Raw genomic sequence first — 20,020 nt, forward strand, 5'->3', positions numbered from 1 at the left:
CCCTCTCTCTCTCTCTCTCTCTCTCTCTCTCTCTCTTTCTCTCTTTCTTTCTTTGCATAGCAACTGAAATGAGGATACCAATTTAAATAAAGATGCTGATCACATCAATGTTATTTACATCATATCAATGCTAATTAGTCTCTTCTGATATCCTCATGCACTCGTCTGTTAAGCCCTAATAAATTAAATAATTTGCCTAAGTTTACAGATATCTCTCTGCATTTGTTTTTAACAGTCTGCAAATATTCACACACAAGCGAGAGGTCCCAAGAACATGGGGATTTTGAGGCATGAGCCCAAGGTGAATTTGTTTAGTCTAATTTCTTCTTTTAAGACAAAATGTACTTGAGTGATGACTCAAAATGCTAGCTGGTAGGCACTGTTTTCATTATAAAGCTTCAATCTTAGTGCCCATATCTAAACCTGATGCCAGCAAATCACTTAGCTGAATGAATGGATGGATCAATGTATGGATGAGTGACAATTTAGCCTGTACAAATCATTATAGCTCAGGGCCTGACTGAGAGTTGCTCAATCAGATACAAGGTCATAATTTCTGTAATTATAGAACAGGACATCAGAGAGTTTGGTTAGTTGGAGCATAAATTTGAATTGAAAAGAGAGTGGTCATTGAACACTGGATTTGTGTTTATTAATCATTATAATCTTTTTACAAAAGACTGAGAGATCTAGGCTAGAGAAGGAATCTTAATCCTCCTCATTCTGATTTTGGAACACCTCGGTGTAAAGTGTTATGAAGTTCTATTTCAATGTTCCTTCTGAAATCCATTTCTTCATAGTTTGTTATTTATAGTAACAGATGTCATATATATGTGTGTGTATATATGAAAATACTTTGATAGCATGATGAATCTTAATTAGAAGAAATATTGTTTTTCATAACATGAATATTAAGAATGATTCATACTTTGATATAAATTATATAAAACAAATTCTCAGTGACTGATTTGCAAGTATATTCTTTTATTGTATTTTCAAAAATAAGAAGAAAATCAGTTCTTTTAGGTTTCTTGAAAAATATTTTGAATGCTCATAAAGTAACTTTGAGGTTTGTTTAAAAAGAATCAAGCAATTGTAATAAAATTTTTCCTCCCCAGGATGACTTTATGGAGAACTATTTATGAGTTGAAAACTACTGACAAAGGGCCATTGTATCCCAGCTATTAAAAATCACTTTTACAACTGATTGAACACCAAACTAGTATTATTTCTGAGCCATATGGTGAATGACACCAAAGTAATTCATTTAGGAATAGTACTTCAAATGGTAATTAATTACTTTTAATCCATGAACTCAGAAATGAATTTCGCCAACAGTTTTCAAGGCTACAAAGAGCCATGTGTTTATTAAATATTGATAAGTGGTCTTCACTGTGTACCTCATGGGCATGTGTCATACCAACCTAATTTGTCACATTTATTTTTATCTTTATATTTTTTGAATTTGTTTCATGAGGTATCATGTCTAACTTTCTATATATCATTACCAAAACATGTAGGAAATAAAATCAATGCTTGTTTTAGATGGGTAAAAGCTTCCTCATCTCCAGGTAAAAAAATCTCTAGCGCATACAGCTGCCCACTGCTCCTAGTTGGTGCACACTGCTCCTGTACGGTGAGCATGCTTGCATCTCCAGCCAGTATCTTGGCCTCTTCGGGAAATAAAACAAAGATGAGTTAAGTTTATTCTACATTGTTCCTTCTATAGATGGAACTTATGGAAAACAGGGTGGCTGGTGACCACAATCACATCTCTCTTCTACTCAATCAATTCCAGTCTTAGCTCAAAAGAATATTTTCCTCAGAAGCTCAGAATGAATGAACATTCATTATTACTGTTATTTTAATGTCACTCCTCTTTAAGTATTTTTCAACAGTTTAGCCTTGCTGTTAGGTTCTTAAGGCCAAAGTTGTCACTCATCTTCCAAAGACCAAACTTGTTACTCATCTTCCAAATAGATCAGCGGAATCTCTTCCTCCCTTCCCACACGGAAAGCAAGAATTGAACTCTTTTGATGGTGGAGGTGGAGGTGGGGGTGACAGTCAGTGGTGGGGGTGCGGTAACAGAGAGGCCTTGGTGCAAGTCATGTAGACTGAAGGAAAAGTGCTGCTAAGCTGAGATGTTATCTCAATAAACAGCTAGAAAACAGCTGGGCAGTGATGCAAACAGTGAAGGATTTTAACTGTCAAAAATGTTAGACCTCAGAGTACTGTGAACATTTCAACTGAAATGTTCTAACCAACAGGTCTCCAAAAAAGAAAACAAAAGCTCTTTATCCTTATTGAACAGGTATGTGTCACCATTTCCCACATCAGTCTGTCATTTGATTCTACTTTGTTTTCTTTTAAATGATATTATATGTTATATGCTAAGAGAGAAAGTGGAGGTATATACATACATACATATATATGTGTGTGTTGTGTAATTTTGCATATTTTTGCAAAATAAATTTTCTTCTTTTATATATATATGTTGCATTTATTTACTATTTACTTTGTGTATGTACATGTGTACCACATTGCCTATGTGGAGGTCAGAAGACAACTTGAAGAGCACACTCTAGTCATCCAGAGACTAAATCATTTTACCACTATTTATACCATCTGTTATTAGGATCTCGCAAACTTGTGTTTAGAATTTGGGGTGTTTATACAAAATCATTTTCTTTCTTTTGTATGTATGTATAAATAGTACAGGTATATACATGTCCATGTCTGTGCATGTGTGGGAGGGTACACATCACCCTGCATACATCTTTGAAGGCCAGAGTTTTACACTGGGTATCAATTGCTCTCTGCCTTATACTCTGAGACACCATCTCTCTCTGCATCTGGAGCTGCTGATGTGGTTACTAGCCATCAGACTCCAGGGGCCCTCTCGTCTCCTGCTCCCCAACACTGAGACTATAGTTCTGTGGCACTGTACTTATCTTTTTATTTGGTTTAATTGAAAATTCAAAGTAAGTTTCTCATGCGTGTGTAAGGAGTGTTTTATAGATCAAACCACCTTGTTAGCCATTTTCTTCTGAGTTCCTTTAGTGCAATTAGGTGTTAAGAGAGACATGCAGGCTAACATGATACTTTGGTTCCTCTTTACTGTGGAGTATCACAAATGACACTTAGCAGAGTCTTCCAATCTGAGCCTGAAAGATTCTTTTAAATTGGTGCTTTTTCCTTGGCAAAACCAAACCAAACCAAAGCAGCAACAACAACAACAACAACAATCACCCCTGACCTATATGGATGAAGAAGCATAAAGCTGCCAATGTACCTTGATAATGTGATCCTATATCTAAGAATGAATCCAAAGAAAAAGGCCATAAATGAACACCAAGTTCCATTTTATAACAGTGGAAGCATGAAGCTCTCTTCTGCATGCATAAGGAACTTGAGACATGTTACAGAGACTTGAAGTTCTTTAAAACAATATCGAATAACATTGACCAGCAGGTAAAGGCTCTGTATAAAAACACTAATACAAGTTGACTATGTTCAAGCTCTAACACGTGGCAACAGGAATAATGTTAGCAGAAATCTTATCTATGGATGGTGAGCTGCCAGGCAGCCTTACTTCTAATCTTTCAGAGATTTGTGTTATAGTAATCACATGTGATTTTATAGCAACAAAATAATGAAAGTTATTATCTCAGTTGGATACCAAAACAATTTAGCAACTTAATAATGACTCATACCAAATCATTGGATTATAGACAATTATTCTTATATTTTTGAATATTTACAAGATACTCTTTCATTGAATGCATTATTTAATAATCTGGTAATTGGAGATTTAGATTTTTTTTTGTCAAATTACTTCTTAATCCTTCTATTATACTACAAGGTTTTGGAAATGAAAGATTAAATTTTACTCTTTGTACAAGTCAGATTTCTTACACTAGGACCTTCTAATTTATAAAAACTCACCTCATCCTGCAAACTTCTTGTGTTTACTGGAATGTCATTCTTGATTTGTATGAGTAGACATTTTACCAATGACAACATGGTAACGACCAAGTGATAACAATCACAAGAAGGTCTCTCTCTCTCTCTCTCTCTCTCTCTCTCTCTCTCTCTCTGTGTGTGTGTGTGTGTGTGTGTGTGTGTGTGCTATAAAGAAGATAAAGCAATGACAATTGTGATAATGACTTAAGGGGGTAAGGATACAATGAAAAATTTAAAAGGGAAAAGAAATCTCATACAGTTAAGGCCCAATATGGTATTCTCAGTTTGTGTGGCTAGTTATTCATGAACTGTATTGAGCATGGAATTTTAACACTGTCAAACAGGAGGATACAATTAGATCACTGAGCTTCAGGGCACTGGTATCATGGTTTTAAATTTATGTATAAATCAACGGTTTGTACAAATGAAAAATAATATCTACAATGCAGAAAGTAAAAGCCCTTCAAAAATAACCGATGAATGATTTCCCATTCAACATGTTTGGAAAACTGTCTAGTTCTAGTTTTGGATGGCAATGTGCAATATATGCCTAAGTTCATGAAACTATATAGACATTCCTCCATGCCGATCCCATACATTCCTTAAGTTCATGAAACTATGCAGACATTCCTCCATGTTGATCCCATAAGTTCCAAGAGCCTGCAAAGATGGCTGCTATTCAGAGTAATTGTCAGTTTTGGAATCACAGTGTTGGTTGACATTTGGGATTAGCTAAAGATAACTTGAGATTCTTTGTATTTCATAAAACCTCAGTGGTGTCTCTTTAAGTAAACCTATGACCCAATCACGTGGTTTCCACCACACGTATGATATGATCTGCTCATGATTCCTCCCTCAGCAGCTTCCACACAGACAGAAGACACACCCCTTTGCATGGGGCTTTTCCATGTTTTTCTTCCAACACTTCATTAATGAGACGATTTTTGTTCAGTTCTATAGTTTTAATTTATGGGCTTTGTTTTAATTCTAAACTTTTTCTCAGTGACAATAAACTTATAAAATGCTTAGACCCCAATTGTACCTTATCTATATTGGTCTTACATAAAGAATCAGGGGGCAGCAAAGGGGAGAGACATGGTGTGCATATAATCAAATTACTTTGTATAAAATTCGTCCTAGCTAGGATTTTTATTTCTTTGATGAAACACCATGACCAAAAGCAATTTGGGGAGGAAAGGATTTATTTTGGCTTATATTTCCATATCACTGTTCATCATTGAAGGAAGTTGGAATAGAAACTCAAGCAGGGCAGAAGCCTGGAAGCAGGAGCTGATGCAGCAGCCATGGAGGAGTGCTGCTTACTGGCTTGCACAACCTGCTTTCTTAACAAAAGCGAGCCACCAGGCCAGGTATATGACACCACTCACAATGGGCTGGACCCTCCCACGTCAGTCACTAATTAAGAAAATGTCCTACAAGTTGGCCTTATAGGCTGATCTCATGGAGACATGTTCTCACCTGAGGTTCTCTGTCTTAGACAGCTTTAGCTTGTGTCAAGTTGACATAAAACATGAAACTCTCAAAGAATTAATAATTTTTAAATATTGTTAGAGTAGTATATTCAATGATTCTAACTTCTATTCCCTATTGGAAATCCCAGTGTATTTCAGGATATGAATCAATGACTGCAGAAGAAATTATCAGAAGCTGTATTTACTATAGATTATGGTTAATATTAAAATGCTGTTTAATATACAAAACAACATTGAAAAACAAGCTTAACATACTGTATCTTTGTCTTTTCAGTCCTGCACCTTATTGATTGTGTTATTATTGTTTATTATTATTATTATTATTATTATTATTATTATTATTATTAAAGGTTTATACAACTTCTATAAAGGAGGAGGTCTGGTTCATTTGCTTTGTTGTATAAAGAAATATATATATATATATGTATATATATATAAAATGTGTACTCTAACATGCACAGGAGGACTAAATGGATGTAAGCAATCCTAGCAATTCTGAAGTGCTTTGCCCAATACTTGTGAGGTTTATAATAATAAAAAAATCTTATTATACAGTTTATATTTTCTGAATAAGAGAACTTAGTAGGTATGCCAATAAATTATACTTTAAGTTTTATTGATTTTATTTATCGTGTGTGTGTGTGTGTGTTTGTGTGTGTATGCGTGCATGTACGTACCTTTGTGTATAGGCCATAGGGTAGCTTGTAGGAGTTTTCTCTCTCTCGTTCACTATGTGTGTCCTAGTGATTGAACTCAGGTAGTTAGGCCTGGTGGCAAGTGTCATTATTTACTGAGACATCCCATCAGTCCACAGCACATGAAAAAATATTTAAACAACACTTTCATCAGGGTTAGAGATAATCTTAATTATGATAGATCTGATTTGTGTCATAGTATTTAAATAATGTTTGATTCATGAGTGTCCAAATGGGCCAGTCAGGTGTTTATGAAAATAATTCTGCCTTTGAAACTGTGAAAAATAATTGGTGTTTCGAGGAATGAAAGGTTTTTTTTTGTTTGTTTATTAGTTATAATGTTTGTGTGAAGTAGCTCATTAAAACTCATAGGTAAATATTATATTCCCACTAATAAAGGATTGCTATTGTGAATCGGTTGATGAGGAGCTGCCATTTCTTGTCTGCTTGCTTTTTGCACATGTAAAGAAATGCAATGCACTTCTCTTTTTCTGTTTTTGTTGTTGTTTTTGTTTTTGCTTTTCGAGTCAGGGTTTCTCTGTGTAGCCTTGGCTGTCCTGGAACTCACTCTGTAGACCAGGCAGGCCTTGAACTCAGAAATCCACCTGCCTCTGCCTCCCAAGTGCTGGGATTAAAGGCGTGAGCCACCACTGCCTGGCTCTTTTTATGGTTTTATGGAGAGGGCAAGGAGGGGAGGTTGGGAAGCTGGGGCTGTGTTCCTCTGTGTTCACTGTGGGAGCTGGAAGAGGCTGCAGTGGGGAAAAGTCAGGGTGGGATTAAAGGTATTCTGTATGAGCTCATTTCTTTGGTAGACGACAATATGTCTGACAGCATATCATAAAGTGTCCTCCAGATCAGCCAAAACACAACTGTCAATGCTGCAAGTGAGTCTGGCTGCAGCAGGGGCTGGGGTGGGGGTAGAGGATGCTCTCAGGATTGAGCCTATTCCTTTGGTCTGCATACTTGAACCAGCATTCTATGTAATGTTGTTTGTATCATAGCCTTTCTATGACTGTCCTGAATACATAATATGCATTCTGCATTAAATGACATTGCACCTTGTGAGTGTACCTGCACACACACCTACACATTCAACCATAATGAAGCTGATTTCCCACACAGTGAACAGAAAATGGCTAAGAAGTTTGATTTTCAAAGCATGAGACCCACAGTACTGAATACTTGAGAAGTATTTCTTTGCTGAACATACTTCAAGGTCATGGAGGCAGGTTTTACTTCACTAATAAATGTGCTAAGACAATTTATAGTTTTACCATCTACTTTAGTGTTAACATTCTTTATTTTGCTGTTTAAGCACTGTGTGTGTGTGTGTGTGTGTGTGTGTGTGTATGCTCAAGTGTGGAGTGCATGTGTGCATGTGTACCCGTGTATGTGTGCAGAGTGGGGGAGTACATTTGCATGTGTGCTTGAAGATCGGAGGCCAACTTCAGGTACCATGCCTCTGGACATGATCCCTCTTGGTTTCTTTGTTTTGTTTTACCTAATACAGAGTTCTTGCTGGCCTGATATTTTCCAATTTGGACAGGCTGACTGGCCAGCAAGCCCCAGGGAGCCTCCTTCTTGTCTCTCCCCAGTGCTGGCATTGCAAGCATGCATCACCAAGCCTAACTTTTTTATGTGCATCCTGGGAATCAAACTCAGGAACTCATGCTTGCAGCATGAGCACTTTACTGACTGAGCTGTCTCCAAATCCCTTTGTGCAGTTTTCAAAATAATCAAATGCGAATCATGATGTTGCCACCGAGCCAGTGGATAGCAGTGAATGGAGACGGCTTAGTTGCCCTCTCAGTTTCCTAGTACCTTGACATCATTGATTCTATGGGAGGAAATTCTTTTTCCCATGACTTTTGAAAGGTCAAGGTCAAGGGCTGAGAGACACAAGTTCTTGACCTTGACTTTGGTCATCTGTGACCTGAGCAGATAAGACAAACTTGGACTTTGGTTTCTTTCCTATGAGATGGACAGGCTTGATTGACACCCTACCATGCTGAGATCCAAATGAATAAACAACCAAATAAATAAATGAACAAATAGATAGCTGGATAGAAAAATAAGCAAAATCTCCAGATGCATCAATGTGCCATGAACAAGGCCCCTTCAAACAATGAAGCAGATTCGATCTATACACAAGGTGTCTGCTTGCTTTGTTTCCAAAATCAAATAGCAAACTGTATCATACAATCGTACAATCAGAAAAAGGAACACCATAAACTTATTTTAATCCCCCTCTCTCATGCACAAAGTCTATATTCTCAGAGGAAAAAGGAAGACAATATCATGTTTGGAGACAATGGCAGAGAGTTTGACCATGGTCACAAATAGTCTCGAGTGTAAGCTTAAGAGACAATAAAGGACCTAGGTGTCTTCCCAAAGAAAGGGAAGTGTTTAGAGAAATGAGTATGTTGATGACACTAATTTTATCGTTAAGTATCCAAACCACACTGTATGCTTGTCAATCAGATAAAGAGAAAGAAGTGGAGTGTGTCCGGTGCACAAGCCACTTGGTTCTAGTCAGATGATTGGTGGCACGGACCTTACGAAAAGCTAACAGTAGATCCACCCTGTTTAGAAGTGACAGGGTGCCAGCCCACCACTCGTAGTTGCACTTAGATGGAGGTTTGGTCTTCTTCAGAGCTCTCTGGTAAGCATGGATCTAGCAGGATGTTAATGTGTCACAGTGTCCCTTACAGCCCTAAACCAAGGACAAGAATGCTGTGGACCTGGGAGGAGGCCTGTGTCTGTTTTGTTTTGCTTCAGTGAAAACACAGTCCCCGGTAGGGTATGAAACTCCCCATTGTAGACACCCAAGAATCCCCAAGTTAAGCGTTGGTGCTTCAGGCATTCTGGAGAGCATGGGCTCCTTCACCTGGGCCCAGCCTCTCGGTCCTAGGTCTGTGCCCTGAGATAGTGGAAGGCCTGGCCTCCTGTAGTTAGTGCAATAAAGATCTGTCTCTTCAGGACTTCTAAGCAAAGACCCTTCAATCTCCTGGGTGGCACTTTCTAGAGAGACTTTCTTCAGTTAGAAGAGACTTCTTTGTTCTTGTTTTACTGACAAACACCTCAGTTAACTTATTTTCTAGATCAATTGCTCCACACACACACACACATCCCTTCAGGCTGGTGCCAAGGACCACGTGCCTCAAGAATCATGGAGTTAAATCCAAGCGCATTTAACTCTCTTGTTGTTTGCATTGCTTTGTTTTGCTATTGAGAGGCTCAGTCTGCAGCCCAGGCTAGCTTCAACGTCTTGTATTCAGGCAGATCTGAAACTCACTATGTAGCCCAGGCTGGCCTCAAGCTCATGGAAATCCTCCCAATAGTTAAAGCAGCCTTTCGATCTCTCCCCCTGCCCCACAATTGGCGGAGAGTGAACATACTGTCCTCCACAGCATTTGCTACTGCTATGCTTTGCTCTGCACTCTGAAGGGTAGGGAATTTGAGGCAAGGAGAGTAGGTGGATGTGAAAGATGAAATAGAAATTGTGAAGAGATGACAACCTTTTAACATGAAAATTATCTGAGACAAGTTAAAAGTTGATCTGCCATATGCAAAGGTATCCAGGTGCACATGCGCAGTAATGACACACTGTTTGTGGGAAAGGCAAGTGGAAGTAGATGGTTTCTCTACAGCCTTTGTCTGGGATAGAAAAAGGAGAAGGAGATAAAAAATAGAAAAAAAAATGCCTCCATAAAAAGAACAATGTACATCTTTGTGCTAAATGTAGGAAAGTAATTGAGAGAGAGAAAATGGAGATCAGAGAGACAAAATTAAAAAAGAAGAAAAAGCACAGAAGTTCTAGTGAAGCAGGCACACACTTGTAACAAAGAAAAAAAAGTTAACATTTGTGATGAAACCATGAAACCGAAATGTTCGTAGTTTTAGTTTCCTATCTAAAAGTCCTAATGGTAACATTGATCTGGGGTGGAATCTCCCGTTTATGATCCCAGCGACATGGGAAGCTGAGGCAGCAGCTTACACATGCAAGCCCTGCTTGGGCTGCGTAGGGAGACCTTGTCTGAAGACAAAGATAACAGCATTACAAAGAAAGAAAGAGACCAGAGGTGCGGGCGTTAGCTCGCCAGTAGAGCTCTAACCTAGCAAACAGGAGACTCTGGGTTCCATCTCAAGGGACATTATAAAGAATGAACCGATTAAAGAGACCTTCTGTGGTATACAAGTAACATAGACCCTAGTGTCCACTTTGTAGAGTTTCAGTGGGTGGTACTACCCAGCCTGACGGTCAACCAGAAGACCAATGGTGGGAAATCCAAAGCGCTTGAGAATAAATCCTGTTATTGTCAAAATTCAGAGAGACAGGCAATGGAACTAATGGAATATGGGAAAATACACAACAGGAGCAACAACTACAAAAACACAGGGCTTTTTCTCTTTGGGCACTGAAGTTGCTGTTTCAAGTCAAAGCCTAGGAATTCTGCACTAACCATTAAGACCCATGTGATAAACCAGAAGGTGTGCCTGGAAACAATTGGTCACACATCTTCTTTCTTGGTGAGTTCTGAGGCCTGGAAAACCTGCAACACTACAGGCTCAGATGATTTTACTCATTCTCTACTGTGCATAGGTTTACTCAGACAGTAGCACCATCTTGGATATCCCCCACAAGAACTTGTGACTTTTCCTTTCCCTCTCGGCAAGTTGCCCCTCCAGCCCAGGCACTGGTTGTGACTTTTACAAGAGTCTTTTGTTATCAGGCTAAAAGAAGTAGATACCACCATCTCCACAGAAAGATCAGCTCTTTGTAACTGCTCAATAAATGCAGAATATTAGCATACATCTGTTTAGACCACATAGATGAATCCTCTCTTCCCTGTAATTTTTTGAGTCTGAGCTATCCTCAGTTTTGTTCACTGCAACGAAGCATCAAGAACACAACCTCTCTGCTACAAAGTCACACGTTCTCTGTTCTCTGGGAATCCCCAAAGTATTGAAAACATTAATGCAAAACTTCTAATGGCTTTGCTCCAAAGCTCACCATTGCGTTTCCTCATTCCTTGTGGAGCTGAGGGTGCTGTGTGTGGGATGGGAATCTAGAGCTACTGATGGCAGTGGCTTTGTAAGAACACAATGAGTAGATTCATCTTCTATACTAATATTATTGATAAATAAGACTCATGAATGCTCTCTTTCAACAAGCAGTACATGCTGGAAGTGACAAGCCAGAAATATACATCAAGGACTATAAAACTATAGAAAGATTCTGGTGTTTACTTGTATGAGTAAGTAAACCTTCAAAATACCTTTAAAACAACAGCTCCATAATGTCAATAATTTCTTATCAGACAACAAAGGAGTTAAACAGTTGAAATCTGTTGGAGATTGGTGCTAATGCGTTCCATCTGTGTGTCCAGATGCTGAAGGCCCTTGTCCACAATTGATTTTTGATCTACCAATAAAGATGCCAGTGGCCAATGGCCGAGCATGAAGTGGGGCACTGAGAGTTTCATGGGTAGGACACAGGGAGAATTAGGAGAACTCTGGAGATAAAGGCAACCAGCCATGTGAGTTTTCCTGTAAGAGGCCACTGGCCTGAGGTAGCAGGGCAAGGTTTAAAAATGCCCAGTCATTGAGTTAGCCATGGCATTTTAAGATTAACTGGCTTGTGTGTGTGTGTGTGTGTGTGTGTGTGTGTGTGTGTGTTTTCCATTCATGGATCCAAGATAACTCCTGACTGGTTGTGTGCCTATATGTCTAGGACTAGTTGGGAGCTCAAAGTGGTGTAGGCAAAACTAAATGTTACAGAAATCCACATCGGATGCAGCCATCCCATCTTGAGGATGTGGCTCAGTAGCTGAGATAATTTGACTTGAGGTAACGATCACTTCAATATTCCACTAAATTTCAATAAACCAGTGAAATATACACATTGGTTTAGAACTGAGTCCTGCTAATTATTATTTCTTCTCTATAGAGAAGGCCCCTAAACTGAAATTCTCTTTGTATGATTAGATGTGATCATATACATAAACCAAGAATTAAAGCATATTTTGTGATGTACACATAGTAAGTACCATGATTCTCAGTAAGAGATGGTGTCATGCAGAAGTATATCCTTGAGACCCATCCTCTCCATCAAGGAAGAGCTAATGGGTGATAACTGAGGCTACGACAGAGAAGAACACACAGGGGCCAGGCATACTTTTACGTGGCTCTCAGGGATTGCCCCTTATGACTCGAGCAGTCTAAATTTCATATAGAACAATTTTCTCTCCGTGAAACACTTAACAGACTCTAGTCCCCATTTAAAATATCTTAAATTGTTCTCATCCAGAAAAGCATGGCAGAAGGAAGCTGATGACACTCAGCTGTAGCTGCTACAATGATGATAGTTCCCCTATCTACATTTATCAGTACACCTTATAGGACCATGAGAACTCACTGAAGAAAAACAAAACAACAGACCAATATACAAAACTGTGTTTTATCCCTCAGTTTTATAGCTCATTTCCACACTCCGCCCAAAGAGTTCATATTCTGAACCTGTTCTCCTAAGCCACGATGACATTTAAAATGCATATATTTCAAGGATTTGCATGGGAGCTGCAGAAACATGAACACATCGGAAAAATGTTCCTCAAACACACCACTGAGAGTGGACCCTGGGAGGAATTCTCATCCGGCTCTCTCCCTCCTACGAGTCAATAGATTTCAATCCAACAATATATACAAATTAGCCTAGTTCCTTTTGATGATCAATTGCTCTGGTGAGGCAACCCTTCACATTCGCAGAGAATACAGATTCCCCCCCCCACACACACACACACAAATAAATGGTATTTGAAACCTTCAAGGCACCTAGATCTTAAGGGTCCATTTTTTACCTTCAAATCCAAACATCCTAGCAGCAGACAACTATAACAGCCATACATTCTCATGAAACAACAGTCTTTGCTTGTATTGCTAACATGATCTACGTCTTGAAACCTGAAATATGCTACTCTTTCAAAGAGCCTTTATTTCATCCTCTTTCCTTCTCGCTCCTTTTTCAGAGAGGTAGCAGTTTACTCTCAAGTTCTACCACAGGCACATTTGCCCTCCCTTCCCAAGAGCCATTTAAATGACAGAGGGTGAGCAACATGGTGGTTGGGATGGAGAAAGAGGGCTTCATGCTCCAGTTAATGCCTAGAAAGTCCACTGCTTACCATGGGGTTAGGCGTGACCTGCTGAAGGATGATAAAGGGTGGTAGGGGAGATGGGGGTGATCAGATTGGATTTGGTGCTGGCACCAAAGCGGTCACTACCTTCATGGGGGTATTGTCTGCCCATGCTTGTGCTCACTGTACACTCTCCTTGTGTAAACATATGCAGCCTGTTTGACAATGCTCAGGAAAATGGAAAGTCTCGGGGTGGGGCCTGACAAGATGGACTTAGCACTTGACAATACTTGCTACTTTTGCAGTGTATCCAGGTTCAGCTCCCCAAAATTTACACGGGGCAGCTCACAACTGCCTGCAAGTCTAGGTCTAGCGAGATTTGATGCACTTCTTTCTGATCCCTATGGACACCTGCATTCCTGGGGTTCGCACAGACATGAGGGCATGCACTAGAACTTTCTAAAAATGACCAAAGTTTGTGCTCCTCTGGAAGGGAAGAGGCTTAGCGATGGGACCTCTGTAGGTCAGATAAAGAAAACCTTAAAGACAGATTACATTCTACTGTGGTGCTGTAGAATCTGAAGGGAACACAAGAATCTAGGGGAGAGTTCAGAAGCTTCTAGAATCACAGACCCTGTAAGCAGTCGAAATGTTACTAACCAGATAAAGAAACTGAATTTGAAAATTCAAATTGTATGTAAATTTAGCTAAGTTAAAATTTACTTTCAATGGAGCTGCCACGGTGTAAAAGTCAGCTTCATAGACAAGGCTAAACTTCTATTAAGAGTATTCACAGAGACGTAATATCGCCATCAGCTAGGGTATAAACCTGGACTCGTATCCCGACTGTGAGACTGTAAAACTATTGTAACTATTAACAAATCTGCTCTCTATGAATTGTAAAGCTATCAGGCTTAATCGGCACTATCTATGCACAGATCCACATCCTGCAAGTCCTAGGAGTGCAACACAAAGAGCCAATTAAACACAGAAGTCAATTCCTTCCCTGCTTTGTTCTCAGGGCATCTTTCTCTGCTGTAGGGCACCTGCAAGCCACAAGAAAAACTAGACTGGAGTGTAAAAATAATAAACAATACTACACCAAAACCAGCTGGGTGTGTTTGAGGAAGAACAAAAATGTCTCGGATTAAAGAAGAGGGACCTTTAATTTCCATGACAGTCAAGACAGGAGGCAGCAGTGTCAATGATCAGATTGAGTGGAAAGCCGCTAAATTTTGAGATGTGTTTTGCCAGCACAGTAGAATACAACCGCGGGACCCAATAATTCTGAAGCTTCAAGAGCTCTTAAACATTATCCACTTCAAACTGTTCTACAGATATATAAGCAATTTGAAACTCGGGAGGAAAAAAAAAAGTGAATCGCGACAGTGTCCCTGAGATAATAGCCACTCTTGGTCTAGGTTCCTTACTGGGTGCTCCTCCCCCTAACTGTCTCAGTGCCTCTGCTGAGCAGGCTGATCTCCCAGGAGATAAAGAGCCCCGAGGCCACCTCACTGGCTGTAACCTTCCGCGGGCAGAAAAGAAAGCCTGCTTTAATCAGGAGAGCTCCATTCATAGGAAAGTGCCTGCACTAACAGGCTGACACAAAGACCACGTGATCACCACATGCCCCAAAGGAAAGAACCGTTATTATTTCTTTTTAAATGACGATTTACAGTTTTTTGAGGGTGCCACACCTTTTACTAAAGAAGTGGCTTAAGCTCTATTTGAAAGGCTCGGGAGTTCAAAGCAGACAATTACAGGTGCCAAGGCAAATGATGTCTCCTAGGAGGTCGGTCTTGATGACTCTGACTCAGTGCAGATAGGAAAAAGATTTGAAGATGAAAGACAGTGATGATCTTGAGAGAAAACAAGTGTTGTCTTCTTAGGGCTAAAACTTAGATATCTGGCAAGCTCAGACCTCTGTCTCACAGGTGGAAAAACCAGGATGGGGAATCAGGACTGCAGCAGACTGGGATGCCCAGTCAGTATGCCAGGATTGGGAAGCAAGGTTTCGGTATCCTGTTCTGAGCCTTCCCCAAAACACATGTCTCCCCCACATCAAAAAGGGGGGTAGAAAAGGACAAATGTCTCTGTGTCACAGCTTTATAAACCCTATCCTTGATTCCTCCTCCCCTAACCCATCCCCTCCTGATTTCCCTTCATCTCCCCTCCCCGTCTTTTTGACAGAATCATAGCGTGTATATAGGACTATTTTTCAACTCCTGATCCTCCTGCCTCAGTCTCCAGAGTACTGGGAGCACAGGGATATGCTATCATGCCTATCTCTGCAGAAAGAGCTCGCCTGCTTGCTTGCTTGCTTGCTTGCTTGCTTGCTTGCTTGCTTGCTTGCTTACTTGCTTGCTTAGGCTTTACCCATTTGTTGCACTGGGAATCTAATAAACTTTGTGTGTCATCCATGTTTTCTACCACTGAGCTATACTCCCAGACCAATCAATGCCTGTTGTTTTTAATCTGAATGCTATTTTGAAGTGAAGTTCCCCCACCAAATTCCCTAGATCTCATTTGGTCTTATACGGATTCCTGACATCCCACTGCTATTAGGCCAGAAAGATAACCAGCGCTATACATATTTAACGTCGCATACTTTGCAATGAATAGTGTGCTCTTATAAACCAGTCTCTGACAGAAAAAGAAAACACCAAACAGACACTACGTTGGGACTTACATCCTGGTGCTGCTGGTCTTGTTGATGATGACAGATTTTCCAGTTTGATCCACGTTGTGGTCCAATCCGAAGTATGCTGCCACCCGATGGACCAGCATCCTTTGATAGGATGACATCTGGGGGAACTTTTTATAGTGGTTACTGGAACAGAGTTACAGAAATAAAGTCAGCATCTTCATTTCATGCCAGTAGTATATTTTACAGGGATTTACACGTCACTATCTCCTTTTATCCAGAAACACTTGGCATCTTTCATTTCGACACCACCTGATGTCTTCTCTCGCAGACAAATCTCTACTATCATAGATTTATTGATCGAGCTGCAGTAGGCATTGCTGTTTCTCAGCCGCATGTTCATTTTGTCTGTTGCAAAGTGTTCTGGGTTAGTTCGGGATACCTTATCAACAGAGGCAGGCAGGGGACAGGCTCCATGACATAATAGAGATTGCAGATATCTATCTGGACATGTGTCATTACCCAGTTTACACCAAACCCAGCACAATTATTTCCAGGCATAACTGACTGCAGCCAGCTGGAGCCCATTAAAAATCTATAATAAAAACGAGAAGGGTCCCTTCTTGTTACGGCTCCTCCATGCAAATTAGTGGGGGCTAAGCAAGCCCCCTGTTTATGGCTATTTTGCCAGAAATTTAACAGGCAAGATCACACGTGACCCAAGCAATGACCACTCCAAGATCCAGTGACTTCTTCATTGAACATACCAAGAACCATACGAGCTGACATTTTATTTATCTACAGCTCTCTGTGGAATGAGTCATTAACTCAGACACTGAGCTAAGACATGTCATCGAATTAGCTAGCATTGCCATTGAACATACTTGCTGTCAGCAATGAAATCAATCATTTCCTGCTCCATTTTCAAGAGTATCATCCTGTCCCTGTAAAATAAATGTTCAAAGGGAAATTTTCATGTACTTTCAGTTTTCAAAGAGCAAATACAATTTATCAAACTCAACGGGGAAACAGAGCAGACCTAACTCTAATTCATCTTTCGGACTATGTTGACTCCTTGGTTTGCAAGCCACGACTTGGAACTCCGAAGTTTCATTTTCCTCTCACTTGTTAAGTATTCATTCGGTAGTGTTAAATGCCATCATTTGAATGCGAATCATGACATGTAAATTTTTGAATGATAATAATACAACCAACAAAGACTTAAAGTTCAAAGAAACTGGAAAGAAGCCAAGCTGGAGTCCTGAGTACACATGACTATGTGCCTGCACCCAGGCACCATGGATTGATGTAAATAAACATCATTTCATTCTCTCCTTTTTACTTCAATATGCCCCTGGGGTTAGCAAAGCAAAGTTGGTACACTCTAACTTATACAGGGAGCAACTATGTGACTATTAGGGCTAGCCATCCACAAGGAGATACAAACTATCAACGGAGCAGAGCAAGCTCAGGAGAGACATCAAGGAAGCCATCTGTTTTTAGTACTTGATTTCTTAAAAGTATTCTGACTAATCATAATTATTTTGTAATATTCTTTCTGACTCCCCACCCTCCCACAACACCAGCAAAAAGCTTGTTTTCACCATTAAAATTTACCTGGAATTGTTCTTCAGCGTGTTAATTAGAAACCCATGTAAGTCTATGCCTGTAGAATCTGTATATTCTTGGCTGCAATCTGAAACAAACAGCAGGAGGGAGTTGAGATGCCCGGATGGATGATGGGAATACAGGGTGGGGCAGGGTTTGAAAATGTTCTGGTTTCCTTCCAGCTCAGGTAAATTTCAAAGGAAGGTACCAGGGAGAAAATACTTGCAAGCAGGGATCATAACATCAGAAATAAGACTTGAGGGTTGAGACCTTGACTGTGGGAAGACCCTGGTGTCACAGGAGGGGAAGTGTGCTTGCTGTTGGTGGTGGAGTGTGTTCTGTGCAGAAAAACCAGTGAGGTACTGCCTCCACATGACAGGTACATCCAACCCACAGAGACCTCAAGAGCTTGTGATCCCATGACAACCTTTTTTTTTTTTTTAATTAAAACGGAACAGTTTTTAAAAATGAAGGTTCTATTATAAAACTACCTAAATATTAATCAGTATAAAACATGGTAAGAGATAAATGTTCTCGAGTCTTTCTGATCTCCTGGTCCTGGATAAGTTCAGGTTTATACAGCCATTTTAGAAATGTTATGCTCTTTCCTCTGACACACCCCAAGCTTGAGTGAGGGTTTGATCCAGACAGAACTGCTCCAAGCAGGAATATGTTTACAGAGCACAAAGAGGGGCTACCATTCCTAGGCTGCTTGGATTCCCAGTGTGGTCTCCAGCATAGCTCTCCATTCCAGCTTGGCTTCTTTCTATTTTGTACAATTAGAGGTACATCCACAGTCTAAAATTCTGGACTGTAGGCCTGTAGTTTTTAGGAGGAATGGCTCTTTTCCAAATAGAAATGTAATTTTTGTTTTCAAATGAATCAACATGCAGCAGTGGCCGGATGCAAAGACTGAAGCCCTTGGTGCCAGGGCTTCTATTGACCTCCACCCCGTATGGCTTATTACGAGGAGGTGCTAAGGCCCTCGCTGCCTGTCTTTTAAGATAAAGGTGAGAGCGAAAATAGAAAGCTGTGTATCACCATTGTTCGCCAATCCAAGTCAGTTGTCAGTGAACCTGAATACAGGAACCGATTTCAATCCCCTCTTTCTCCCCAGCTTGTCACTGAGAACAGGAGATTCAAATGGGAACTCAAAGAAATAAGTGATTCTAAAAATAAACCTCTCTAGCTATACAAATAAGGGTGCAGGAACAAAAAGAGAGTCAAGGTCACTATTTTTTTTTCCTCTCTTACACATACAGGGCCACTTGGAAAATTAGGTGCAGAGTGCTCTGGGCTGTAAACATTGGTGTGGGTTTGCAATGTCTCCTGGCTTTGTGCGTGTCCACGATAAGCAAGGTAAGGAAATGTTTTGCAGATTCACCTTTTGATAACATTCTGATCTTGGGTCTCTCAGAGAGTTTCTCTCTGCTCTTATCCTTTTCTTTTTCTCTCTCAGAATCATCCTTCCTAGATTTATCCTCCTCTTGCAGGCTGGGGAAACTGGAAAGCTGTAAGTGAATTGATTCCTGTTGGGGGAAAAATATCATAATTTAGGGCCAAAAGTAATCATCCCTGCCTGGCTTCCGTTCTGCACAGAGATTACGAGGTATTGAAAAATGAGAGGTTGGTATGGATTCCTCTTTCTTAAGTGGTCAAAAAAAATTAAGCCTGTCAGAAAAAAAAAAAAAAAAGAATACTTGCCCTTTACGGTGAACTGAAATCCAGACGTCAGTGGGAGGTCAGAAGTCATATCTAGTATTAAACTTTGCCTCATGAATATTAACTTTAATCAAGCTAAACTCCTGTAGATCACAACTCTTATTTTCCCTACAGGTTTATTTTTAAATGTGTAGTGTTTGTAGGGAGGATCCTTTAACCTGTTCGTATTGGAGCCACTGTCATGTCTAAAAAAGGCTTCTCCAATTAATTCTCTTCGAGAGCTCCTTAAAAGGAGAAACGTGCACACAGACAGACAGCTTCCAGGAGTCAGAAATGCAGTTAGAACTCAGAGAAAGAAAGCACCCAGCATCCAAAGTACAGTAGCAATCCTACCATGAAACCAGGCCAAGAAGGGTACCCCACACATGGCCAATCGAACCCTGTGACTGCTGAGATCTTAGCTCTGGGGTCATAGAGCTGGTTTATGAATGTCATTAATATTTTGTTATAAATCAGAGTCACAAAAAGGCATAGCCTTTTGGAAAGTGTGGTGAGTCCTGCTATGTTTTCATAAGTTATCTATAGGTCTATGTTGGGGTAAATGTAGTTTATTTTTCCCCAAATAGATTCTCCTGTGCTGCTTCTTGATACAGAGTACAGTGTTGAACTACATTTACATTGCTAATCATTGTTTTGTTTTATTATGTTTTGTTTTGTTTTGTTTCCTGGAAACTGATCTGCTTATATTGATTGACACGCAGTAGCCATTACTTTGATTGCACATTTGCTTCTTTGGAGCAGAATGCATTCACATGATGTTTT

At 40.0% G+C, this 20,020-nt stretch overlaps 1 protein-coding gene across 38 annotated transcripts in view; it reads right to left on the reverse strand.

Moving 5' to 3' along the window:
- The window catches only part of Arpp21 (cAMP regulated phosphoprotein 21), a 167,061-nt gene that overhangs the window by 93,320 nt on the left and 53,721 nt on the right, over positions 1 to 20,020 (reverse strand). For 37 of the 38 annotated variants that reach the window (XM_029481269.1, XM_029481278.1, XM_029481270.1 and 34 more), the window contains exons 6-9: positions 18,921 to 19,065; positions 17,546 to 17,624; positions 16,813 to 16,872; positions 15,974 to 16,114 (exon numbers count right to left, since the gene is read on the reverse strand). In XM_029481269.1, coding sequence (XP_029337129.1) covers positions 15,974 to 16,114; positions 16,813 to 16,872; positions 17,546 to 17,624; positions 18,921 to 19,065 — 425 coding nt within the window. Of the gene's footprint in view, positions 1 to 10; positions 1,674 to 15,973; positions 16,115 to 16,812; positions 16,873 to 17,545; positions 17,625 to 18,920; positions 19,066 to 20,020 lie in introns of those variants that run through there. The other variant, XM_021171505.2, reaches the window with a different exon arrangement.

The sequence above is a fragment of the Mus caroli genome, chromosome 9 (genome assembly GCF_900094665.2).
Source record: "Mus caroli chromosome 9, CAROLI_EIJ_v1.1, whole genome shotgun sequence".
Lineage (NCBI taxonomy): Eukaryota > Metazoa > Chordata > Mammalia > Rodentia > Muridae > Mus > Mus caroli.